At 41.5% G+C, this 27,678-nt stretch overlaps 2 protein-coding genes across 2 annotated transcripts in view; one reads left to right on the forward strand and one right to left on the reverse strand.

Moving 5' to 3' along the window:
* The window catches only part of LOC133933466 (histone H4-like), a 744,890-nt gene that overhangs the window by 698,032 nt on the left and 19,180 nt on the right, over nucleotides 1–27,678 (forward strand). Inside the window, exon 6 of the mRNA XM_062380591.1 lies at nucleotides 10,496–10,511. Coding sequence (XP_062236575.1) covers nucleotides 10,496–10,511 — 16 coding nt within the window. The remainder of the gene's footprint in view (nucleotides 1–10,495; nucleotides 10,512–27,678) is intronic.
* Nucleotides 1–27,678, reverse strand: part of LOC133933460 (histone H4-like) — a 111,951-nt gene that overhangs the window by 18,239 nt on the left and 66,034 nt on the right. The window contains exon 5 of the mRNA XM_062380575.1: nucleotides 20,618–20,633. Coding sequence (XP_062236559.1) covers nucleotides 20,618–20,633 — 16 coding nt within the window. The remainder of the gene's footprint in view (nucleotides 1–20,617; nucleotides 20,634–27,678) is intronic.

The following is a 27,678-nucleotide window of genomic DNA, read 5'->3' on the forward strand; positions in this document are numbered from 1 at the left end:
GTGCTTTATAATTTGGGCCTGATTCAAGCAACAAATGCGTCTCTAGGTCACAAAAACATCCTTGAAAACTAATTCAATGATCAATGCGTTTTACACAGAGCTAATAGTGATTGCAACGATTTTAACAGGTTTTTTATTTACAGTGTTCCCCTGCTTTTACATCTTCAGTCACTGTCTGAAAATCTCAAATCAGCTCTGATTTCTAAACGTGAAAGACACAACACAAAAAATAACTTTTACAAAACTAAGCCAGAATAAATCCTCTCAGGTCTTTGTGTTGTGAATAATAAACCACATAAGCCATAACGGACATTTCATATATCCATGTACATATGGAAGCTTTACCGTGGCTACTGCAGCAACAGCAGCTCCACGGAGACAAAAACAAAACAGCAGACAGCTTCCTACGGTGATCAGCCACTGTGCTGAATCACCATAGATTTTACAAAACTAGTACAATTCAGGTGAGCTCACAATAATATTAATAGCAGCTTGGCGTCTTATCCCATTTTAGGCTAGACTCAGAATAACGGTAAAGTCTGTCAGTCAAGCTCCTGCCTCGTCAGCACAGGTGCTAGGTGCAGAGTTATCATATTATTACCTGAGTCCCGTTAACTAATCTTAGGCACTTGATTCAAAGTTGCACTCTGGGTTGTTAAGCTTCAGATCCGTCGAAACTGATGCCACGGTGAGAACTACAATATTTTCACAGCCGTTATATTCTGATTTCAAGGGCCGCTCCAAAGCTTTGTGACTGGTTGCAGTGAAGCGTCTGGTCTCATCATAACAGCGCTGACTTCCCAGTACACAATATTTTCGCAGACCCTTATTATCATTGCTTCAGGATCGATTCAACAGGGTATCTGGCCCGTTAAGCACCTGTCCCCGTCGGAACACCACTCCGTCTCCAGATCCCACTCCAATCGTCGTCACTGAATCTTCAATCTATTAGGACCCGATTCAACAACAGGGTATTTGGCAGTTTTGTCCCTCACTCGCCGGTGCAGGCAAAAACCGCTTCCTCCAAAACCCCCTGACTAACTCAGGTTGCAGTTTGTTGTATTTGCAAACAATTGTTTGAATCGTCAAATTTGGAAATCTTTTGCGCCAAGCTGAAAAACCTCAAATCCTTCTCTTGGTTTCTTTATCTCATTTCCCCTTCCTCTCATTTCTTTATCTCATTTCATTTTATGTCTCTATCTCATTTCATTTCTTTATCCCATTTCATTTCATGTCTTTATCTCATTTCATTTCTTTATCTCATTTCATTTCTTTATCTCATTTCATTGCATCTCAAAAAACACAGAACTTATTTATCTCTTACCACCGATCTCTCCACCGCACTCTCACACCTATAACAATGATTATCTAACTAATACAGAATTTGCTTTAACAGGTTTCTGCCTACCTTGTGATTTAGAGCTCCTGTGAGAATGCGGAGGATCGATCGGAGCAGCCTAGACCTCGAGGTCTGCGGTCTTTCTGGTCAAAAGATTCCTTCTCAGGATCAGGTCTGTCAAAAAAATTTTCTTAGGATCACGTCGGGGTCACCAAATTGTCAGCCGTGTTGGTTTATCCTAAATATGAGAAGATGAGCCGAACTCCGTTTGTTCAATCAAGTATTTATTTAGAAAGCAATGAAAGGTATCAATCAGCAAAGCAATGGGCATCCAACAAGTCGCATCAGAACAAGAGACCCATCAGAACGCATCAAACAGCCGGCGCCTGTCTATTTCATTACAGTAGATCTTGGTTCTTCCTCCTCGAAAGTGCGCAGGCGTAGGCCATCCTCTTGGTATTGGACTACGGAAGTGACAAGGAGCCACTCCCAAGGCCTTGACACAGCTGATGGCATGTGGGCCAATGGTGTTGACAATTGGAGAAAAGATTATTGTGATCTTGCTACATCAAAACAATATTCTGTTTGTACAGACATTCAAAACAATTTAACCAAAACAACGAAACAGAACTGTGACGCTCACACATTCTAATTTCAAGATTACAGACTAAGAAGGAAAAGGTTATTTATTAATCATTTGTATAGAAAACATTATATCTGACTCAAACTGCTTCTATCTTTATTCATTTAGAGTTGAGTCAGACAGAGAATATAGGTAAAATATTGAAATCCTAACAATTACTAAAGTTCTAGTTGCACCTGAAAATTAAGCCGATGATCAAAGAGATCCTTATTACAGTATATACCATGATGTTTTTCATGGTATTATGTGCCTGTACGATTTTGACAGTGGAGTTAACTGTTGTGCAGGTGATGATGTACACAAGGACATTATGCCAACATGTTCTGCAGAGAACGACCACTTGACTGAGAAGCGACAGTCAGTTTTGACCAGCAATATATATTCAATTGGTAATTGGGCTAACTGAAGGCAATTGTACCTAACCGTTTGCAAAGGTGTGCTAAATCATTTGAAATTTGTGCAAGCTGTTGGAAATTGTACTTGTCATTGCAAGGATGAGGAATGAGATATTCCAATCTGTTGTGAACAAGTGCCCAGTTGTTTGGAGGTTTGCACGTGTTGTTTTGAGAATGTCTTTTCTGTTTCGTGAAATGAGCCAAAGCAATGGAGAAAAACTGTAAACACAGGCTGCATTTAGTATTGTTCCGGGCATTCCCTTAGTATATGTCCCGGCTGTACACACATCCTACAAACTCTTATTTGCTTGACGTGAATTTCTCTAAAGTATTCCGCACCCAGCGCAGTATTGAATCTGGCTGAGTACGGCAGTGATTGGACCAGATTATTGAATTTTAGCTTGAGGAATCTTGTCCCGTCCGCCACGTTGGTACTCGACCCACATCCTCCTCTTGATCGGTGACACAGCCGAATAATATTTTGCATAAAGACGTCATTTTTAAGGTTACTTTTGTGTATAATTTAAGCTTGTGTAAATACAGTTACAATACTTAGAAAATATAAATACATTTTGTTGTTTTCTGGAATAAAAACAGTCAAATATAAATCCCATTTGGAGTTTCAGTGGTAAAAGGCATCGTAGCCGAATCCAGTACAATTTAAGTAAATGGGAATTCTTTCAAACGAATAAAATCAATTTGGGAAAACACTTTTAAACTACAAAGGAGTTCAATTAGTCAGGTTATTCCATTTTGTTGTCGGTTTGCTTTAATGTCACAGTGTCATTGATTTCTATTATGTCTAAGATTCCTTTGATTTCTCAGCAGGGCCATTTCTATGCCTATACCAAATGTACCGGTTGCAAAGCTGAAATATTTATACAATCAGAGGAGAAGAGAGAGTGTGGGTGTTTTGCCTTGGCCGAAAAAGAAGGTAAAGATTACACCATGAAGCCCGTCTCACACCATGATGTAAGACACCATCCATAGGCAATACCATTACTTTTCTTCAAACTTATCCTATTCTTATAATTATGTGTGCATAATTTTGTATATAATATTTTAGTATTAAGTAGCCCCTAATGAAATGTGAAGTGAGTGTCTGAAATAGAAGTAAATCTGTAAAGATGAATGTCACAGCCCGGCTCACGACTGTGACAATGAGGGAGACGACACGGGTGAACTGTTACTATTTTTATTTATTTAACAGAATAAATTATAAGCAACAACCAAAGTCTCCAAAAACAAAACAGAGGTTGAGGTTGACTCTCCCGGCGTCCGGGAGAGTCAACCTCTTGCCGTAGGAAGAGCGAGAGAGAAAGCGCGCGAGACGAATCTGGCCAGTCTTTTAAAGGGAAGAGCACACCTGGCCGCGATGTGCTCTGATTGTCGCTGATTTCCACTCCCCCTACAGTTCTGGGGAAGAAAGAACAGGGACACCTAGTGTCCAGGTGAGGGTGGAACGGGTCGTCACATCAATAAGTTCAGAGAGATACTGAGATGCCTGTGTTCAAGACCTCACTGACTAACTACATACTGAATATCAAAGATTGTTACTGAATATATTTAGAGACTTTTCAAAGTAAATTCAAACATTTACACTGTTTTAAATTTTTCAAAGTAAAGTCAGACATTTTAACTGTGGAATAGATCATTTCAGGATACTTCAAAGTAGACGCAGACAACTGGTCACATCGAAAGAGCGTGACAGCGCAGGAGAAACAGGGACCGGGCCCTCAACATGAGATAAACTCAGTCGGCGAACTTCCAGCTCCATTCGTTTAATAACCCCATGAGTCACATCCTGGAATTTTGTCTCAATTACTCCAATTTCCACCAGATTATCACGAGGATCCTCCCGACATTCTCCTTTAAACGTTTATCCCCGATATCCATCTTGAAATTATCAGCAATTTTAATTAATTGATCCCGCGAACAGCGGTCTAATAACTCCTCTTACGGAGCACTCAGAAACTCATCCACAGTAGCCATGACTGAAAAACACAGCTAACCTGCCTGAATATTAACATTTAACTCTGTGCACCAATGGTCACACTCCTAAAGCTGTACACAGCAACACGTCACTGCAGCGCTGTCTCACTGACTGCTGTGATGGAAATCTGGAGATACAAGAGGCTGGAAACAACAAAGTTATCTACGTGTATTTAATAAGGGGCTTTCTGCTGAAAGGATCAACACAGGGAAACCACAAGGGTCTCAGAGTGAGGATGCAGAACAGTCAAAAACACAGGTCTCATATAGAAGGACTGAGGGCTGTCCCTCTGAACCAATCCAGACAGGTTCCATGGTGGGTGAAGGAGAGGCATCTAAACATTAGCAGCTGATTCACTTAGGTGATAAGAAGACATACACTATTTCCATTGATGTGTAATTAAGTCACAAAAGGTCTCACCGTATTTCAACACCAACAGTTCCGACCATAAAACAGCTCAAGTCATAAAGGTCTCTTGTCAAGGCTTCAAATGCTTACTATCTAAATACAAAATAGTTTGTCAGCCATGTTTAGTTAATTTTTCTAATACAAGTCTCTCCACTTCCCTCTGTGGAAAAATAATGATATAATTAATGAGAACTGTTTACAACACTGGTGTGTGGAGATTATAATCATATCTAATCTGTCCAATTCACTCTAAAATTCCATAAAAGGCTAAATAAACGAAGTAGGAATGGAGGATATACCAGCCTGTATTAGCACATTTGTGAAACATAGTTACTATCACATGCAGCATACATATGTAGTGTATTGATATTAACTTATTAAAATTAAAATCAAGTCACAACCAAACACACAACTCTATAGTTAACTTGCTTCAATCATTTCATTAGATGAGTTAAATTAACAGTAATTTTTATAACAATTACATATTAAAAACCACTTGAGGCATGTAAGCATATGATTATGATGATAGATAAAGCATAGGTTGTGTTGTTGTTGTAGTTTCAAGGTTACTTACCTCTAGTAAAGATCGCGACCAGCCGGACCAGCTACAGCACAGCGCTAACCTGTTAGCAGCGTCGGGTAGCATGTAGCCTAGCTCCTGGCTAGGCTACATGTAGCCTGGCTGTCAGTCTTCACTCGCGCTCCTCCTCTTGCCCATTGATTCGTTAGCCAGGAACGGACCCTCCGTCCATCTATATATACAGTCTATGGTTGGAATACATCTGTCCTCAGAGCAGCGGATGTATGAAGTCACATCCTCTGTATATTCTTGTTCGCTCCGAGACTCAAAGTGCGCAAAGAGGAGGAACATGTGCGACGTGCAGCTGCTGCTGATGTCGGTACATGAGCGGATCAGCGCTGCCGCTGAAGACTTTCTGCTGCAGGTGGAGAAAGGAGGAGAAACGGCTCAAGTCCCGGCGCTGAGAGCGATGCTAACCGAGCGGCTAACGGTGGCGGCTGAGGAGATCGTCTCAATGTTTGAGGAAACCGTGGCGGTGTATGAAGGCAGAATGGAGCGGTTAGATTGCTCAGAGCAGGAGATCTACCGCCAGAGGAGGCTGCTGGATGCTGTGATGAAGCCCAAACTCCAGCTGCACAGAGTCGGTAAGTCCCTGGAAGAGCCGCTCACAGGCTAACGTTAGCTAGCATCAGCTCTGCTAACATGAGTTGATCAAACTAACACTCCTTAAAGGGAATGATACGTATAAAACAATGTCTGGTTGGTTAAATTAATGAAATGTGTAGATAGAAGGATTAGGAGCTTTGACCCTCCCCTTGCAGCCAGTGGTCACATGTCCTTGATAATCATCTGCAAGATGCTGTTAGAAAGCTCAGCACACGTCTGGGGTGTTCATGCATTTTGGCTCCTTTTGTGTAAAAAGTCCTCCAGACTGCTTCGTCTCATCCTGAAAAACAGACACATATTGTGTGAGTAATTATGATACTGGCATATTTTAAAATAAGTATAATTTCTACATCACTGTTGTATCATATGAATAACAATAGACCCTTTTTTTGAGATGCTTGATTTCAAACGATTGCTGTGACACAATGAACACTCAAATCCCTGTATGTCATAGCAGCACTAGTCATAGTTGCTAGACAGCAACTGGAGAATCTGGGTTTTATTTAAGTACAAAAACTGGTTTACAACGTGGATTGATTCAGTCACTGGAGTTGTGCAGTTAAGATGATCCCTGCTATTGTCGGCGTGCTCGTTTATCCTAAATAAGAGAAGAGCCGATCCAATGGTTTGGTTCCATCAAGTATTTATTTAGAAGCAATGAAAGTGTAACACAGTTAATTTTGGAGCAACATGGAGCCGTTTTTACTGCAGGCTGATATCAGCGGCGCTTCGGCGTCGCTACTGCGCCCGGTGTGAACCCGGCCTAACGCTACCAAGAAGCTCTCTCGGACACATCAACTCTCCGGCGCCTGGACCTACTGGCAACAGATGTGTAGTTCATGTCTATCGCTGTGGATGAATCGACTGACTGTACCGATGTGACCCAGCTGTGCATGTATGTGAGGTTTTATGACGGAGTGCACTTTCGGGAAGAACTACTGGGGGTCGTTCCGCTGGAGGGACACACTACAGTTGAAGTGATCTTCCAAAAGATTTTCACGTTTTTAATGAGCATGAACTGGATTCACAAAAAGTCTGCTTGTTGGTTACTTATTTACTATTATTGTGATGGATATTGTTTCAAGATGTTCAGTTCACAGTATGCATTTTGGGAAATGAACCTGCTGTAACTACCTAATTTCTGCTCATTTATTGTTAATCGGATATCTGAATACTATTATACTATTTTCAAATTGTTCGCTACATTTGTGGATATGGACATGTCAGAAAAACACTCTTTGTGTAACTTTTGCACTTCTGTATCCAAGCTTGATAGCCTTCCTGTGTTTTGGAATGGAATGACAGTCTGTTACTGACTATAAAGTGAAAGAAAAGAGATGTGTGTGTGTGTGTGTGTGACTGTTTACCTGTGGAAATATACATAACTGTTTTTCATTTTTAGCCATTAATTGATAAATATTCTGTGAGGCCCTCACACCCAACGTGATTTTCTGATCTGGCCCACTTGCTACTGAAGTTAAATAGCCCTGGTTTAACAGGTATAGCCGGCATTCATTCACAGCCTCGGCTAAATCAGTTAGACGGGGTAGACAATAATGGCGGAAAACAGAAAGTGTTCGTAATAATTATAACAGTAGGTTTAATGTGATAGGTTAAAATATTGGAGGGGTGTCGCCGCTAATCCATTTTGTTCTCCCTAGTTGGTCCAGAGCCGTAGTCCCACGCCTCTTGTCACGGAATCCAGGAAGTTACAAGGAGCCGCTCTCCGTCACGCTCCTTCTCTGATAGTTGCTAGGCAACTCTCCCTATCCTGACAGTTCGATGTTGTGTTTCATAAACTAGCCTTGAGTAAAGAATGTTGTGTTCCTGCTGTAAGAACTAAAGCATAACAATGTCACTCAGACCCTTTGTCAAGCCAGGTGTGAGACTGACCAGCGCTTTGACGCACATACATTTCTAGCTAATTTCAATATTAAACACTAAGAGGAAAAAGGTTATTAATTATAATTTGTGTAAAGGCCTTATATCTGGCCCAAACAGCTCCTGTCTCCACCCTCCTTTCATTTTTTTTTATAGTTCTGTTTCCATACTCCTCTTCACTCACAGACAGAGAAGCTAAGATTTTGAAATCCCAACACTATTCCAGTCTATTCCTATTCCATTCCACGTGTTGATAATCGTAATATTTTACGCTTGTTTCAGGACAAAAAGTCAAACTTGCGGCTCTGTTTCGCCCCAACTGCCATCTTTAGAAATCTCCCCTTGATGCTTCAGCTTCAAGTACTCGTGCATCACGGTTGAGCTGCTGTGATCATTTTGGATTTGCAGTGTTTACAGAGAAAGATGTTGTTTGGTCTCCGTCTGAAAAACTCCCACACTACTGTTGTGAACGAGTCTGTGCAGAAAACCTGCTGCTGTGTTGTTCATGTGTGAAACACAAACCCTGGAGAAACTCTGGAGACAATTTTCTGGTTTTAACCCACAAGTCACGTCTGAAAACAGCTTAACCAACTAACTAACCTCCACTCGCTCTGCTATGCTGGTGTAGTAGTTTATTTGGCCTCAAAATATAAAACATTTTATCCTGGAAACACTTGGTTTAACCCAGCTAACTTATCGAGCTGCGTCGTAAGACCAACTATGAACCATCTCAACATCTCTGCTTCCTGAGTGTGATCATTCAGAAATAATAACAGTCATCATTAAATGACACAACACAAGTTTTTCCAAACACTTCAGGATATAAACGTGTGTACTTGTGTTTCAGTGTGTCCTGCAGACGTACAGCAGCTGATGGTGAATAAAGAAGAGGTTCTCCCTGAGCAGCAGCAGTGGAGCCCCCTTGTGGACCAGGAGGACCCAGAGCCCCCCAACATTAAAGAGGAACAGGAGGAGCCGTGGACCAATGAGGACGGGGAGCAGCTTCAACAACTTGAGCAGGCTGATATCAAGTTCACATTGACTGCTGTCACTGTGAAGAGTGAAGAAGATGAAGAGAAACCTCAGTTGTCACAGCTTCATCAGAGTCAGACTGAGGAGAACAGATCGGATTGTGGAGGACAACAACCAGCCAGGATCTCAGGTCCTGATGGACATTTACAACCAGGTTCTGAGGACAAGACTGTAGACAGTGAAGATGATTGGATGCAGACCAGGGAACCTCCATCTGGTTTAAATACAAAAAATAACAAACAGCCACTAACTGATATGAAATGTAAAACTGCTAAGAAAGCATTTAGTTGCTCTGAGTGTGGTAAAACATTTAGACAAAAGAGCCATCTAACTGTACATATGAGGATTCATACAGGAGAGAAACGATTTAGTTGCACTGAGTGTGGTAAAACATTTAGCACAAAGGGCAGTCTAACTTTACATATGACGATTCATACAGGAGAGAAAGCATTTAGTTGCTCTGAGTGTGGTAAAACATTTAGACAAAAGTGGGATCTAACTGTACATATGAGGATTCATACAGGAGAGAAACCATTTAGTTGCTCCTAGTCAGTGTTAATTTCGTTGACGAAGACTATGACGAAATATATTCCTTAACGACTTTTTTTCCAAGACGAGACAAAGACGTAACGAAAACGAATCTTTGAAAATAAAAACTATGACGAAATCTATTTTAATTTTCGTTGACGAGACGAGACGAAAATGTTGGTGGTTGACTAAGTCACAATAATTTTTAAAACATTGTATCAGTCTGTCATGAAGTATCAGGAGTGGGCGAGTGAGTGTGTCTGTGTGTGTCTTTTTATGTGTGTGTGTGCGCCCCAGAGAGCGCTCCGGTCCGTAGCTCCGCCTCGCGCACTCGCTCAGAGAGACACAGTGAAAGCAGAGCGCGTTCTCTTGGAGCAGCCTCTCAGTGACTGACTGCTTCTTAACTATGGAAACAGTGAAAACACAGAGTTTCTCTGGTCTCAGCTGCTCAGAGATCAGCGCCGCAGCTTCTTGATCAGAGCAGAAGCTGCAGTTGGTTTCTATCGATGTTCAGTTTCTGTGTCCGGCTCCAGTCTGACCTACTCTGCCTTTTTGTTTTCACATTTAAAATTAAATATATATTTTTAAGCTATTAGGCTGCAGCTGTAGGATTTTATAGAAAAGGAGTTTAATGTGGCTATTAAATGTGACTAAAATGTAATTTGTTTTTGTCGACTAAAACTAGACTAAAGCTAAGAAGGATAAAAATGACTAAAAGGTGACTAAAACTAATATGCTTTTTTTGTCAAAAGACTAAGACTAAATCAAAAATAGCTGCCAAAATTAACACTGCTCCTAGTGTGGTAAAATATTTAGACTAATGGGTTATTTAACTGCACATGACTAGTCAAACAGGAGAGAATGGATTTACCTGCTCTTCAAAATTTAAGTTGCATCGTCAACATATTTATTGACTGGGAATCGAACTCCCGACCTTCTGGACGACCGCTATACCCCTTAGCCACAGCCGCCCGTTTGTGCCAAAATTGCAGATGGGGGACTGTCCACTAAATTGGTTGTCAGATGGCAGCACACACATGAGAAGATGCAGGAATAACAAAGAAACAACTGTCAACCCCAGCTACCACAGTGCCCTATGTGTGGCTGTTCTCACTCTCAGGTCATATTGTCCAGAAGAGGAGAGCAGCATTGTCTCCAGAAAATGTAACATGCTTGTCTGTCTCAGCAATTGGCTGAAAGTCAGAGATGATTAGGCACAATTCAGTAAAAGTAGCAGGGATCTTCCTGTTCTAATTTTCATGTTTGTTTGAACTTTAAGATTTTGCACTTTAACATGACAGATTTGAATGACTGTGTAAAATGTGATACAAGACCCAAATTTGGCATGGTGGTTCCCAAGGGTCTACCTAACAAATTTGCCTGATGTGCCACTCAAAAATCCAAGATTTTCTTGCAGGTTGAATGTAATATTTTATTTTAACATGACAGATTTGAATGACAGTTCAGTTTACCGAGGCCCTTGTTATGCTGTTGTTCAATGTTAAAGATGACAGTACCAATGGTGTCTCAAATACACCTGTTTTTTTTTTTACTAATCTGGATGTTTCACTGAAGAAAGAAGCAGTGTTTTTTGTTTCCAAGGACATTGGGCATATCTCAGCTGGATATATTTTTTTTTAAAACAATTTATCATACATGATATTTAAATACCTCGCTGCCACTTTAAAGGTAGGAGTTATAGGCCTGAGCCTCTTTGAAAACACAGCTCTGTGTGTAGTTTTGTGATTAAAAAAAATAAAATAATTCAACAACAGTGTCTAAAATACACGCTGTCTGAAGGTAGTTCTCATTCATTTATAAGATTTAGTCTTTAGAAGAAAAACATTTTGAAGTGTGAGGTTAATTAGGTTATTTTTTTTTTTATCTATTGACACACCTACTTTATATATATATATGAGTATGTAAAAGCGGTGCTTTATTTGACTCTGGGTGAAATAAAGCTGCCATGTTGGATCAGCTGGAGCTTTTATTTTCTTTATTGAAGTACATTCCATAATCTATTGTTTATTTTTTCCTTGATTTCTAATTCTCCTGATTTTATTTTAATAGAGAATAAATTAATAAAACAGATTTAATAAGAAGAATTGTGACCTGGAACTCGTGTAGCTGTGAGGCTTTTTCTTTCCTGTGTTGAAGTGGATTCTTTCAGGTTGGTTTCTGCAGCGGAGACTAACAGGAAGAGAAATGATCAGAAGACCTGAGAGTGTTAGTAACGTTTGAATTGTTTTATGACACTTGACAAGATGTCGGCTCCGGATAGTGATTTGATTTGAGAAGCAAACAAATTAACTTTACTGACCGACAGGCTCCGTCTGTTCAAGCTGTGAGTTAGGGCCTAGGGCGCAAGATGCCAAGAGGGCGCTACAAGAGGCTGATTTATCATGACATGATTCATGCAATGTTAACCTTACAGTAACGTCACCCCATCGGGATGAACCGGGCAGGTCCTAACCTCTCGACCAGCTCATCTACTCGGGGCATGGGGTAGGTGTCAAACAGAGCAATTTCATTTAACTTTCGATAGTCTGCCATCCGGCTTCCCAACGAGGACTATAGGACTGGACCAGTCACTGTTTGACTCCTCCACCACCCCAAGGTCAAGCATTTTCCTCACCTCGCCTCTGGTGGCCTTCCGTCATGACCTCAGGGATTCAATATGGTCGTAGCCTTACTGTCTTTCCCGGCTCTGTATTGATGTCGTGGGCTATGGCTGTTATGGCCAGATTTGGGTCATTCTGTGGTGCATTTGTTCCACGTGCTCCACGATGCTGCGCTGTGTGGACGGCTGCTGTTCCCAGGCTTCCTTGGCCACATCCAGCAAGTCCCGGGGTCGCCGACCGTACAGAAGCTCAAACGGTGAAAATCCAGTGGAACCCTGGGGTACTTCCCGTATTGAGAAGAGGATATATGGCAGAAGTTGGTCCCAGTTCTTACCATCAACATCAATTACCTTGCGCAGCATGTGTTTTAGGGTTTTGTTGAACCTCTCTACAAGTTCTTCCGTCTGAGGGTGATAGACAGGTTCTGATTTGTCTCACCTTTAGACTTCGGCACAGACATTTCATCACTTTGGACATAATGCAGGACACTTGGTCTGTCAGGATTCCATCCGGCAGGCCCACTCTACTTAAAAGCAGAAACATCTCCCTGGCGACTGCTTTCCCAGTAGCAGGCCGTAGAGGAATATCCTCCCAGTAACTCAGCATAATGTCGGCAGTACTCCTCCACTGCCCTTTTGACTCCCGGCCAGAAAAAACGTCTGAGAACACGTTCATACGTCTTCTCCCTCCCTAAATGCGCCCCTAGTAAGTGGGAGTGGGCTAGGTACAACACTTTTAAAGCATAGTCTTTGGGGATAAGCAACTGTTCACAGATATCAGAGTTCTTAGTTACCCGGTATTACAGCTTATTCTTGATCATAAAATGTGGAAAAGACCTGTGTAGACCCGGCTGTCGGCATTGGCTCATCCCGACCCGGACACTCTCTGGCTAGGTGTCCCTCTCTGCCACAGGAAAAACTTTGTGGGATTGAAGGAGGCCACTGGGTTCGTTTTGCAGCCGGTCTGGTCCAGAAAGGGGGTGTTCGGGCTGGTGGGGAACTGACAGCTTTCCCTACCATATCGCTCTCTGCATTAGCTTTAGAATGGTTTGGCTTGTTATTTTCTGACTGAATCAGACTAGCCATCACCCTGTGATTTTTTCTCATAAGGCTATTAATGTGTCCACATTGGAAGGCCCCTTCTGGTCGACATACCTCTTGACGTCATTTGGCAAGCCTCGTGTACACCGGTCAATCACCACTCTGTCCACTATGGGCGGCCCTTCTGCTTCTTCCAACCAGCTCCTGGTGTGACGTACTAACCCCATCACCTGTGCCCGGACGGGGAGAGCAGGGTCGTAGCTCCAGTCATGCACTCGCTGTGCATTGACGGGGAGGCTAAATCCATATTGAGCTAGGATGGCAGTCTTTACCTTATCTTAATTCACGGCATCTGCAGCTGAAAGATCCCGACAGGCTTTCTGAGCTTTGCCAGTCAGGAAAGGCATAAGGATGTTCGCCTATTCTGGTTTTGGCCATTTCTCTCTCGTTGCCGTCCTTTCAAACAGCGCCACATAGGTCTCGACGTCATCATCTGGCGTCAGTTTAGTCAGCACCTCTCTTGGCTTCCGTTTTCTTCCGATCTTCCTGTTGCTATACACAGCTCTACTACAGCTGTCTGCAGATTTGTCGGTGAGGTCAGAATGGCTCTCAAGATCTCTTCCATGTCTGAGGTGCTCTATTCCAACTCAGTATACCCACTGATAGCGAAGACTCAGATAGCCCACATTCTCCACCATATATGGGAGCCTGGCCTTGCAAGCGTAAACAGTGGGTAAACGAACTGGAAAAAGAGTAGTCAGAAGCAGGGGGTTGTGGTGAATATAACTCAGGAGTTTATTTAAACTGAGAGGGAAAAGGGAGAGGGCTTATAAGGGTAACTCAACAAACTTCACCGGACTGGCAGGTGTCATCTGGGGCTCCGCCGGCTGTTCCTGGTCCAAGAGAGAGAGACAGCAATTATTCCTCTTCATTAGTATCAAAGGCCTATTACCCTGCGACTGTCTGGGAAAGTGTCTGGTCCTCACTCCTCTGTGGCTCAAGACAGTCCTCCCTCCGTGTCCTCTGGTTGAGGTTTAAGATGGCTCCTGATTGCCTGGTTGATTCACTCCGCCTGTGAGTGACAATCAGAGACACCTGGGAGGGGAGGAGTTCCCTAGGAGGATCCTCTGGTGTAGTACCGCCCATCCAACACCACGCCTCTGGCTTTCCTTTGTTTGGCTGAACTCAGCCATGTGTGGCACTGCTCACCGGCTGGGCCATCACAATACCCACCCCTCTTAGTTAGAGGTGGATTGTACAGTGTTCTCAACTCAGGCCTCTGAGTTTCCAGCCTCGCAGCAGTTGGCATCTTTTTTTTTTGGCTAAAAGGTTCATCTTTACAGATTTACTTCTATTTCAAACAGACACTTCACATTTCATTAAGAGCTACTTAATACTTTGCAAAATACTGTATACACCATTAGGCACACGTAATTATAAGAATAGGATAAGTATGAAGAAAAGTAATATGTGTTATAGTCATTGCCTGATGGTGTCTTACATCATGGTGTGAGACAGGCATCATGGTGTAATCTTTACCTTCTTTTTCGGCCAAGGCAAAACACCCACACTCTTGTTTCTCCTCAGATTGTATAAATATTTCAGCTTTGCAACCGGTACATTTGGTATAGGCATAGAAATGGCCCAGCTGAGAAATCAAAGGAATCTTAGACATCATAGCAATCAATGACACTGTGACATTAAAGCAAACTGGCAACGAAATATAATTATTTTCCCAATGAAATCCTTTGTAGTTTAAAAGTTTTTTCCCAAATTGATTTTATTTGTTTGAAGGAGTTCCCATTTACTTAAATTGTACTGGATTTTGCTACAATGCTTTTTACCCCTGAAACTCCAAATGGGATCTACATTTGACTGTTTTTTATTCCAGAAAACTACAAAATGTACTTCTATTTTATATTTTGTAAATATTCTATCTGTATTGCACAAGCTTAAATTATAAACAAAGGTAACCTTAAAAACAATGTCTTTATGCAAAATATTAGGTAGTTAAGGATCAGTATTTTACTTTTGAGTAAAGCGAATAATTGAGTTGGAAAATCAGATACTTTTAAAGCAAACATCTGATTTGAAATAATTCAGATTGTTAAGTACATCTGATCTAAACTAAATTTGCAGATCTAACTGGTTTCACTCCAAACAACTTTTTTCAATTGTGTGTTACCAAATGAAGTATATTATTGTACGACCCCACTTGCTAGGGAAGAAGATGCATAAAACCTGATGATATTGGTAAATAAACTTGTTTGATGTATTTTAAAAGTATGATTGCAATGACAACACTGTACTTAAATTAATCGGAAAACAGGCAGAAGGCTGCTAGTTCAAATAAATGAAACTGTTTAAATCACCTGTCACCACCTGCTCTTCTTCTGCCACTTTAAACAGTCAAGCTCCTACACGTGCCACTTGCTTCACCTTGTGGATAAATTACAGTATGCCTCCAGTACACCATCACACAGCCTCTGACATTCCTGTCAGGATTACTCCCAGATTGGACTTTATATGTGATGAACCAAAAAAAAGCAAATAGTCGAGGAAGTGGTCTAGCCTAATAAAGGTGTAAGTGTCAAAGTTTAAGTACCGTTTTATCTTTTGAATATCAATGTTTTAGATTGTGTAGCACTTGTCTGGGGCTAGTATTAGAAAAAAGCACAATATCTACCTAGATTTCGAAGGAGAGGTAGGCTTATGTCAAAGAAAAAGTTGAACAAATGACCAGTTTATTGATTCAGGATCAGTCACCGAACAATCACAATATATTTGTCGGTGTATTTCAACATTTTTGTCAATTTCAAAGAGAATAATTTGTGGATCTGGATGAAAAGATCTGACATGTTTCGGAGAGTATTTATGAGTGTGTGAAATGTGTCGCAGATCATTATAAAAATCTTGATCTAGACTAGAGTAACGTGGAGGTCACATGAATCCCACCTGTATCAGTTTTTCTGAACGTAGCCTGAGTTTGCAGGATTACTCAAAAACTACTGGACGGATTTCCATGAAACTTGGTGGAAGGATGTGGGTCAAGAAAGAAGCATTGAACTTTGGTGCAGGTCTGGATCTGGGGATGGATCCAGGAATTCTTCCTCTTGCTCTTTAACATGGTGGGATAGGATGTGATTCACTGAGTTCTTAGAGAATAATTCCTGGATCTTGAGGAAGAAAATCTGAGAAGATTAAGGGACTGATGTTTATGAGATTGCTGCAGATCCTCTACTGAGTGACACTGTGGTTTCAGATATGAGGCCGTGCATCTAACATCACAACATGCAGCGTACACATGTAATAACTCTTTTTATTGAAGTTTTCTCATGTACATGTTTATTTTTCATCATTGAGATAGATATCAACTAACCAGCATCTGGAATCAAGTAGCAAACTGGGACAAGAAGTCATTGTTATGTATTTTTTACTTTCCCCGACATATATAGAGTATATAATACAGGTGGGAGGAGGGGGTGTAGGAAGGGGTTAAGGGGTCAGGATGAGGAGGTGCTTGAGGTAGAGGAAAGATGCGAAAGGCGATTAGGACGAGTTCCGTTGTTTAAAATTAAAACATTTAAACATGTTCCCAACTTCTTCTTCTTCTTCTCGCTATTCCTTCTATCTCTTTTTTAGTTTTTTCCTCTCCTTCTTCTTTTTCTCCTGTTGCTCTTTCTTTTCCTGCTTCTTCTTCTCCTTCTTCTTCTTGACCTTATCTCTGTGCTCATTGGTCTTCTGAAAAGACAGAGACAACTTACATAAGCATTTTCTTCTTCAAAGTCTGCACATGAACCAAATCAATCCGTATAATTCAAATCTAAAATGATCTAATGAAACGTACTGGAAGATTGATGTTCTGCAGATTCAGGTGTTTTAATTCTTCATCCATCTTTCTCTCTTTTTCCATTGAGTCTTGCTGCTTAGCAGACAACTTCTCCTCTGCCTCCCTGATCTGGTTCATGAGATCCTCTTTCTTCTCCTCATAGTTCTCCTGCAGATCCACAAATTTCGCCTTCCACTTGTCTTCCACCATAACCTTGTCCAGGTCCTTGAGCTGAAGATCAGCCCTCAAGGAAAAGTTTTCTTCCTCCTTCACATTTATAGTCATCTTTAGATCTTTGAGCTTCTTCTCCAACTCTTCCTCTCTGGCTCCTGCTGTGTCCAGAGACTTCTCAATCTTGAACAAGTCCTCTCTTGGATAAAGCAGCCTAGAGACAGTAGAGGCTATCTGCTCCCTCAGAATTGCCTTCATAGCAGGTAGCTCTTTCTTTAGAGCACGTCTGTCTGTAGATAGATCAGCCAGTATAGCTTTCTCTGCCACGTGCTCCTTTATAACTGTGTTCGCAGTATCCAGCTTCTTCTTCAGTGCAATGTTTCCTTCAACCACAGCAACGTTATATAGCAAGTCGGGTCGTAAGACAAAATTACTTCATTTGGTAACAAACAATTGCAAAAAAATGTTTTAATTAGATCAGCAAATTTACTTTTGATCAGATGTACTTAATAATCTGAGTTATTTCAAATCAGATGTTTGCTTTAAAAGTTATCAGATTTTCCAACTCAATTATTCGCTTTACTCAAAAGTATAATACTGATCCTTAACTACCTAATATTTTGCATGAAGACGTAGTTTTTAAGCTTAGCTTTGTGTATAATTTAAGCTTCTGCAATACAGTTAAAATACTTAAAAAAACATATATAAATACATTTTATCGTTTTCTGGAATTAAAACATAGTCAAATGTAGATCCCATTTGGAGGTTCAGGGGTGAAAAGCATTGTAGCCGAATCCAGTACCATTAAAGTAAATGGGAACTCCTTCAAACGAATAAAATCTATTTGGGAAAAAACTTTTAAACTACAAAGGATTTCATTAGGCAAATAATTCTATTTTGTTGTCAGTTTGCTTTAATGTCTCAGTGTCTTTGATGTCTAAGATTCCTTTGATTTCTCAGCTGGGCCATTTCTATGCCTCCGCGCCTATATACCAAATGTACTGGTTGCAAAGCTGAAATATTTATACAATCTGAGGAGAAACAAGAGAGTGTGGGTGTTTTGCCTTGGCTGAAAAGAAGGTAAAGATTACACCATGATGCCTTTCTCACACCATGATGTAAGACACCATCAGGCAATGCCTATAACACATATTACTTTTCTTCATACTTATCCTATGCTTATAACTATGTGTGCCTAATGGTGTATAAAAATATTTGACAAAGTATTAAGTAGCCCCTAATGAAATGTGAAGTGTGTGTGTTTTAAATAGAAGTTAATCTGCAAAGATGAACCTTTTAGCCAAAAAAAAGATGCCTACTGCTGCGAGGCTGGAAACTCAGAGGCCTGAGTGGAGAACACTGTACAATCCACCTCTAACTAAGAGGGGGGGGTATCTACATCCGAGGGTCCTACATGGATCCGTTTCCCTCAATGTGTTTGTAATGAATCCAGAAGTTGCTGACGCTTGTCCCTTCTGTCCACAGAGGGAGACAGTCTTTCACTGTCTCACAGAGTGAGGGCAGCTGTCTCCTCTATTTCGGTTTCTAATTCTGTTATTAACTTTTTTTAATCAAGTTTTTTCATGTCAAACTTTCATTCTAGCTCACAAGTACATTAAGGAAGAAAAAAGGAAGTGGCAACTTTAGATTTTTTTCATCTGGGTCAATTGAAATGGCAATTCATCTCAGCAGGAGCAAACATCTATTCTAAAATGAATGATAACATCAAGACTAAAAACTGATCTGGTTTTCTTTATGATGACCAACAATATGGAGGATTTCAAAGAGATGTGGGGCTTTGAGAAAGTTTCATATTATGTAGAGGGAGATGAGCTGGTTTTACTCATATGTAGGTTTGAATATGCTTTGATGAATTTCTTTTTTTCAGTACTTTTTTGTGTCGTTTCTTTATTTATTTGTATAAAGTTTTTTAGAAAAAATAAAAAGGGTTTGAAAAAAATTTAAAGAATCTCTCTCTCTCTGCTGCTTCCTCACAGCGAGCTAGGCACTCAACAAAATCACGACTGTTTGATGTCCTTGGTCCTAAACGTTTGGACTAGCTCCCCATTGACACCAGGACAACAGAAAGTCTACACATCGTCCACCCACAGATGATATGTATAAAAAAAAACAAATAGTGATGACAAAATATTAAAGGGGACATATTATGCCCATTTCACCACAGTTGATAAGACTTTCTGTATCTGTTTGTTGTGTTTCTTCATTGAAGCTACAATTTTCAAACTACTACACCTTCTGATAAAGATGTACATTATTTAAATACATGCATTAGATAGGTGTGTATACACTATTTAATTGTATGTGTATATTTATTCATACAGGGCATATATTCTGAGTGTGCGCACACACACACACACACAGACACACACTAACAAAGGGATCGTGGGGGGCTACAGCTTTGGAGGCTAACCTCCAAAGCTGGCGGTTAGCCAGAGACGGAGCTCCAGCTCGTCCAACATGTCAGCTTAATTTCACCCACAGATCCAAAAAGCACCGCTTTTATATACTCATATATATATATTGTTGGGCCAGAGCCCAGCGGACGGCCACCAGACACAGGTCAGAGGTTAACACAAAGAAAATCTACACATAGGCCTGTATAGATCAAGGCCTTGCGGAACATTCCGATCCACCTGTGGGTACTTTTACCTGGTAGTTTCAAGTAACCCCTAGCAGGTTTCAAGCCCCCCGCAGGACCAGGGGAACCCCTGCTGGGTCTGTAGACGCCCAGTGAGGGCCAAGCCCCTCCCACTGGGGTCCAGCTCTGACACACAATTGGCTTAAAGCCAGCATCATCCCGTGACCAAGTCCTCAAGGAGGAGGACCTCTCAGGTAGTTTAAAACTGACCCCAATAATCTCCGCCATTTACCCTGCTCTGAGGACGTAAACAGACCCCGCCGGGTCTTCCAGATAATTTAGTTGCTAAAAAGGGGGCAATTACAAACAATCGTTTGTTTAATTTTCATTTTCTTTTATCTTAAGTTGAATCTTATTTGGAAGACTGTTTTGTTTTTAGCTTGAAAAGGCCGCGCACAGGAACTCGCTCGCAGGCCGAGCTGCGAGACTTTCTTTTCCACAATTCACCACTGCGCCACAACTGTTAATCCCTGCAGGACAAAGCATCATTCTGTCGCAGAAGGACGAAGCAGAATCCCGTCAAAGAAGACGAACAAAGGTTATTCCGTTCTAAGAGCAAGAGACGAATTCGCCAGTCCCAGCACGAAGCCGCTGCAACAGATGAACCAGCGCTATCAAGCTCAAGCCATGACTTCTTCATCTAATTCCGGGGATTCGCTGACCGCATGTTCCCCGAGGAACACAACACGAGATTTACTGGACTTCCGGAAAATCCGCGCACCATAAAGTACAAACAAACATGAAAATTAAAACTGGAGGATCTGCTACTTTTACTGAATTGTGCCTAATCATCTCTGACTTTCAGCCAATTGCTGAGACAGACAAGCATGTTACATTTTCTGGAGACAATGCTGCTCTTCTCTTCGAGGCAACATGACCTGAGAGTGAGAACAGCCACACACAGGGCACTTTGGTAGCTGGGGTTGACAGTTGTTTCTTTGTTACTATGTGTGTGCTGCCATCTGACCACCAATTTAGTGAACAGTCCCCCATCTGCAATTTTGGCTCAGCTTTTTTTACAATATAAAAGGTTTTTCATTATTATTTTCTATTTTGTTTCTGTCCTGAATAACATGATCCAAATGCTAAGTACCTTAATGTAAGATGTGTAAATGTAATGTTTATACTGTGTAAATAAAGTATTACGAGAATTATTTGTTGTGTTATGTTGGCTTAGGGTTAGGGTTTCTACCATTTACAGTATTACAATGCCAATGTAAAAATATTAGATTCAACCTAAAAGAAAACATAGAAATCGACAACAAGATCATTCAAATCCAACAAGTACATGCATATCTTTGAGCAAAACCATTTTCAGCAGACTTATTCAGCGTCCATCTTGAAAAACTGCCGCCATCTTGGTTTTTTGAATGGCACATAAGGCTGATTTGTCAAGTAGACCCTTGGGAACCACCATGCCAAATTTGGGTCTTGCATCACATTTTGCACAAACGTTCTATTATCTGCCCCACTACAAGGTGATAAGTTAGGAAGCATTGAAGCTCCTTTCCTTATCATTCAGATTACGGAAAGCTGTTATAATGTCGGCCACAGAAATCCTTAAGGTCACTTCTCTCTGAACCTTCCTGTGAAAAATGTATTTTTTCTAACAAACATGCGGCTGTGTCTAAGGGGTATAGCAGTCGTCCTGAAGGTCGGCAGTTCGATCCCCAGTCATCCCCATCTGCATGCCGAAGTGTCCTTGGGCAAGATGCATAACCCTGAATTATCCCTCATATAACGACAAAGTGCTGCTAATAACTGCACTGCATGAATGTGTGTGTGAATGGGTGAATGTTAAACTGTACTGTAAAGAGCTTTGAGTGATCATCAAGACTAGAAAAGCTCTATATGAATACAAAACCATTTACTATTTACAGCCATGGTCACATGTCCCTCCACATTGTAACAGTCCCTTCGGTCACTGATCAGTAAGCACACTGATTTAAATCAAACATATGAACTGGTTAAGAACATACATATACATACTGTGCAAGGGAAACATTTAAAGACAGGTTAAGGGGGATTCAAATTTCTCTATTAACATGTATAATAGTGAAATATTAAAATGTATAATATTAGCAGTTGCTGACTAATCCGAATAAATCCTTTGTTTCAAATGATGCAACTTAAATCTTTAAGCAAACAGAGGACGTAAATTCATTCTCTCCTGTTTGACTAGTCATGTGCAGTTAGATTACCTATTAATCTAAATATTTTACCAAACTAGGAGCAAGTTAATGGTTTCTCTCCTGTATGAATCTTTATATTTTAAGTTGGATGGCTCTTTTGTCTAAATCTTTTACCACACTCAGAGCAACTAAATGCTTTCTTAGCAGTTATACATTTCTTATCACTTTGAGGCTGTTTGTTATTTTTTGTATTTAAACAAGACTGAGGTTCCCTGGTCTGCATCCAATCATCTTCACTGTCTACAGTCTTGTCCTCAGTACATTGTTGTAAATGTCCATCAGGACCTGAGATCCTGGCTGGTACTGGTCCTCCACAATCCGCTCTGTTCTCCTCAGTCTGACTCTGATGAAGCTGTGACAACTGAGGTTTCTCTTCATCTTCTTCACTCTTCACAGTGACAGCGGTCAATGTGAACTTGATATCAGCCTGCTCAATTTGTTGAGGCTGCTCCCCCTCCTGATTGGTCCACGGCTCCTCCTGTTCCTCTTTAATGTGGGGGGGCTCTGGGTCCTCCTGGTCCACAAGGGGGCTCCACTGCTGCTGCTCAGGAAGAACCTTTTCTTTATTCACCATCAGCAGCTGTACGTCTGCAGGACACACTGAAACACAAATACACACGTTTATAATTTCAGAGTATCCTGAAGTTTTTTGAAAAACTTGTGTTGTGTTGTTTAATGATGAATGTTATTATTTCTGAATGATCACACTCAGGAAGCAGAGATGTTGAGATGGTTTATAGTTGTACTGTAGCCCCCCACGATCCCTTTGTTAGTGTGTGTCTGTGTGTGTGTGTGTGTGCGCACACTCAGAATATATGCCCTGTATGAATAAATATACACATACAATTAAATAGTGTATACACACCTATCTAATGCATGTATTTAAATAATGTACATCTTTATCAGAAGGTGTAGTAGTTTGAAAATTGTAGCTTCAATGAAGAAACACAACAAACAGATACAGAAAGTCTTATCAACTATAGTCTTACGACGCAGCTCGTTAAGTTAGCTGGGTTAAACCAAGTGTCTCCAGGATAAACTGTTTTATATTTTGAGGCCAAATAAACAATCTACGACACGAGCAGAGCAGAGCGATTGGAGGTTAGTTAGTTGGTTAAGCTGTTTTTAGACATGACCTGTCGGGTGGGGACAGGAGCCTTTATAAGGCCTTTACACAAATTATAATTAATAACCTTTTTCCTCTTAGTGTTTAATATTGAAATTAGCTAGAAATGTATGTGCGTCAAAGCGCTGGTCAGTCTCACACCTGGCTTGACAAAGGGTCTGAGTGACATTGTTATGCTTTAGAGCTTACAGCAGGAACACAACATTCTTTACTCAAGGCTAGTTTATGAAACACAACATCGAACTGTCAGGATAGGGAGAGTTGCCTAGCAACTATCAGAGAAGGAGCGTGACGGAGAGCGGCTCCTTGTAACTTCCTGGATTCCGTGACAAGAGGCGTGGGACTACGGCTCTGGACCAACTAGGGAGAACAAAATGGATTAGCGGCGACACCCCTCCAATATTTTAACCTATCACATTAAACCTACTGTTATAATTATTACGAACACTTTCTGTTTTCCGCCATTATTGTTTACCCCGTGCTAACTGATTTAGCTGAGGCTGTGAATGAATGCCGGCTTTACCTGTTAAACCAGGGCTATTTAATTTCATAGCAAGTGGGCCAGATCAGAAAATCACGGTGGGTGTGAGGGCCTCACAGAATAATTATCAATTAATGGCTAAAAATGAAAAACAGTTATGTATATTTCCACAGGTAAACAGTCACACACACACACACACATCTCTTTTCTTTCACTTTATAGTCAGTAACAGACTGTCATTCCATTCCAAAACACAGGAAGGCTATCAAGCTTGGATACAGAAGTGCAAAAGTTACACAAAGAGTGTTTTTCTGACATGTCCATATCCACAAATGTAGCGAACAATTTGAAAATAGTATAATAGTATTCAGATATCCGATTAACAATAAATGAGCAGAAATTAGGTAGTTACAGCAGGTTCATTTCCCAAAATGCATACTGTGAACTGAACATCTTGAAACAATATCCATCACAATAATAGTAAATAAGTAACCAACAAGCAGACTTTTTGTAAATCCAGTTCATGCTCATTAAAAACGTGAAAATCTTTTGGAAGATCACTTCAACTGTAGTGTGTCCCTCCAGCGGAACGACCCCCAGTAGTTCTTCCCGAAAGTGCACTCCATCATAAAACCTCACATACATGCACAGCTGGGTCACATCGGTACAGTCAGTCGATTCATCCACAGCGATAGACATGAACTCCATAAGCTTCCCCGCGACATCTGTTGCCAGTAGGTCCAGGCGCCGGAGAGTTGATGTGTCCGAGAGAGCTTCTTGGTAGCGTTAGGCCGGGTTCACACCGGGCGCAGTAGCGACGCCGAAGCGCCGCTGATATCAGCCTGCAGTAAAAACGGCTCCATGTTGCTCCAGAATGAACTGCATCAGCGGCCCAACATGTGTCCTTTTAGTGTTGTCTTTATACAACATGTTCCGAGGATCATACAACTCACTGTACTTCTCCACTTCAATTATGAATTTAATGTCATCCATGTTGACGAACTTCTCCGCGGTTGGCTCCGTTAAATGTCGGGTGTCGAGGGTTAATTACGTATTCTCCACTCAAGCCTATGTGGAGAATACGTAGCCCCCCCTCTCTCTCTCTTTATGAATGCTTGTGTGGCTGTAGTGGATGGGCAGAGGGGGACATTTAATAATGTGGTCGGTTAAAGTGGTAAAATTAAACTCCTGGACAACAGAAGGTGAATACAAAGTATGGGATGCATATTTGATCATTTACATCATATAAATTATGTCGTCAATATCGTTTAAAATCATTTTTCAGTGTGTTTCCTGTCGCGATACGCTCGCGTCAAGCGGATAAAATAGACTCGACGCCGAAACGATCGCTGCACGGCGCGAGGCAGCCGTGGCGCAACGCTACGCTTCAGTGTCCGGTGTGTTCAGCACAACGATTTAACATGGGAGTGGATGGGAGCTAGAGGATTGGCGCTGCGCTTACGCCTCGCTTCCGCGTCCGGTGTGAAACCGGCGTCAGCTAGCGCATGTGTTTCAGTGGGCAGCCAGACCAGAGCCATAGTGAGTAGTGGGTTGCGGCAACCAATTCAGGTGCGTAACATTAAGACGTAACACAGTCTATGGACGTGACCATACAGGTTCGGTTTATGCAACAGTGGAACTCAATGGCTCTGGGTAAGAGGCGTGTCCGTTTTTTATTTACTAAGCTACACTGATTTGCAGGTAGTCGTGCGGGCCATAGTTAAATTCAAACGGACCGCATCCGGCCCTGGGGCCGCTAGTTGAATAGGCCTGTGTTACACTTTCATTGCTTCTAAATAAATACTTGATGGAACCAAACCATTGGATCGGCTCTTCTCTTATTTAGGATAAAAGAGCACGCCGACAATAGCAGGGATCATCTTAACTGCACAACTCCAGTGAATGAATCAATCCACGTTGTAAACCAGTTTTTGTACTGAAATAAAACCCAGATTCTCCAGTTGCTGTCTAGCAACTATATCTACTGCTGCTATGACATACAGGGATTTGAGTGTTCATTGTGTCACAGCAATCATTTGAAATCAAGCATCTCAAAAAAAGGGTCTATTGTTATTCATATGATACAACAGTGATGTATAATATGCCAGTATCATAATTACTCACACAATATGTGTCTGTTTTTCAGGATGAGACGAAGCAGTCTGGAGGACTTTTTACACAAAAGGAGCCAAAACGCATGAACACCCCAGACGTGTGCTCAGCTTCCTAACAGCATCTTGCAGATGATTATCAAGGACATGTGACCACTGGCTGCAAGGGGAGGGTCAAAGCTCCTAATCTTTCTATCTACACATTTCATCAATTTAACCAACCAGACATTGTTTTAAACGTATCATTCCCTTTACGGAGTGTTAGTTTGATCAACTCATGTTAGAAGAGCTGATGCTAGCTAACGTTAGCCTGTGAGCGGCTTCTCCAGGGATTTACCGACTCTGTGCAGCTGGAGTTTGGGCTTCATCACAGCATCCAGCAGCCTCCTCTGGCGGAAGATCTCCTGCTCTGAGCAATCTAACCGCTCCATTCTGTCTTCATACACCGCCACGGATTCCTCAAACACTGAGACGATCTCCTCAGCCGCCACCGTTAGCCGCTCGGTTAGCATCGCTCTCAGCGCCGGGACTTGAGCCGTTTCTCCTCCTTTCTCCACCTGCAGCAGAAAGTCTTCAGCGGCAGCGCTGATCCGCTCATGTACCGACATCAGCAGCAGCTGCACGTCGCACATGTTCCTCCTCTTTGCGCACTTTGAGTCTCGGAGCGAACAAGAATATACAGAGGATGTGACTTCATACATCCGCTGCTCTGAGGACAGATGTATTCCAACCATAGACTGTATATATAGATGGACGGAGGGTCTGTGACGTCACCCATTGGTTTCTGCAGAGTGAGAACGAGGCTAGTAGTTGGCGTTCCCCCGGCGCCATCCTGCCGTAGCTTACTCCTCCTCGTTCCTGGCTAACGAATCAATGGGCAAGAGGAGGAGCGCGAGTGAAGACTGACAGTCAGGCTACATGTAGCCTAGCCAGGAGCTAGGCTACATGCTACCCGACGCTGCTAACAGGTTAGCGCTGTTCTGTAGCTGGTCCGGCTGGTCTAGAGGTAAGTAACCTTGAAACTACAACAACAACACAACCTATGCTTTATCTATCATCATAATCATATGCTTACATGCCTCAAGTGTTTTTTAATATGTAATTGTTATAAAAATTACCGTTAATTGAACTCATCTAATGAAATGATTGAAGCAAGTTAACTATAGAGTTGTGTGTTTGGTTGTGACTTGATTTTAATAAGTTAATATCAATACACTACATATGTATGCTGCATGTGATAGTAACTATGTTTCACAAATGTGCTGATACAGGCTGGTATATCCTCCATTCCCACCTCGTTTATTTAGCCTTTTATAGAATTTTAGAGTGAATTGGACAGATTAGATATGATTATAATCTCCACACCAGTGTTGTAAACAGTTCTCATTAATTATATCATTTTTTTCCACAGAGGGAAGTGGAGAGACTTGTATTAGAAAAATTAATTAAACATGGCTGACAAACTATTTTGTATTTAGATAGTAAGCATTTGAAGCCTTGACAAGAGACCTTTATGACTTGAGCTGTTTTATGGTCGGAACTGTTGGTGTTGAAATACGGTGAGACCTTTTGTGACTTAATTACACATCAATGGAAATAGTGTATGTCTTCTTATCACCTAAGTGAATCAGCTGCTAATGTTTAGATGCCTCTCCTTCACCCACACTGGAACCTGTCTGGATTGGTTCAGAGGGACAGCCCTAAGTCCTCCTATATAAGACCTGTGTTTTTGACTGTTCTGCATCCTCACTCTGAGACCCTTGTGGTTTCCCTGTGTTGATCCTTTCTGCAGAAAGCCCCTTATTAAATACACGTAGATAACTTTGTTGTTTCCAGCCTCTTGTATCTCCAGATTTCCATCACAGCAGTCAGTGAGACAGCGCTGCAGTGACGTGTTGCTGTGTACAGCTTTAGGAGTGTGACCATTGGTGCACAGAGTTAAATGTTAATATTCAGGCAGGTTAGCTGTGTTTTTCAGTCATGGCTACTGTGGATGAGTTTCTGAGTGCTCCGTAAGAGGAGTTATTAGACCGCTGTTCGTGA

This window comes from Platichthys flesus, chromosome 22, assembly GCF_949316205.1.
Source record: "Platichthys flesus chromosome 22, fPlaFle2.1, whole genome shotgun sequence".
In the NCBI taxonomy this organism is placed as follows: domain Eukaryota; kingdom Metazoa; phylum Chordata; class Actinopteri; order Pleuronectiformes; family Pleuronectidae; genus Platichthys; species Platichthys flesus.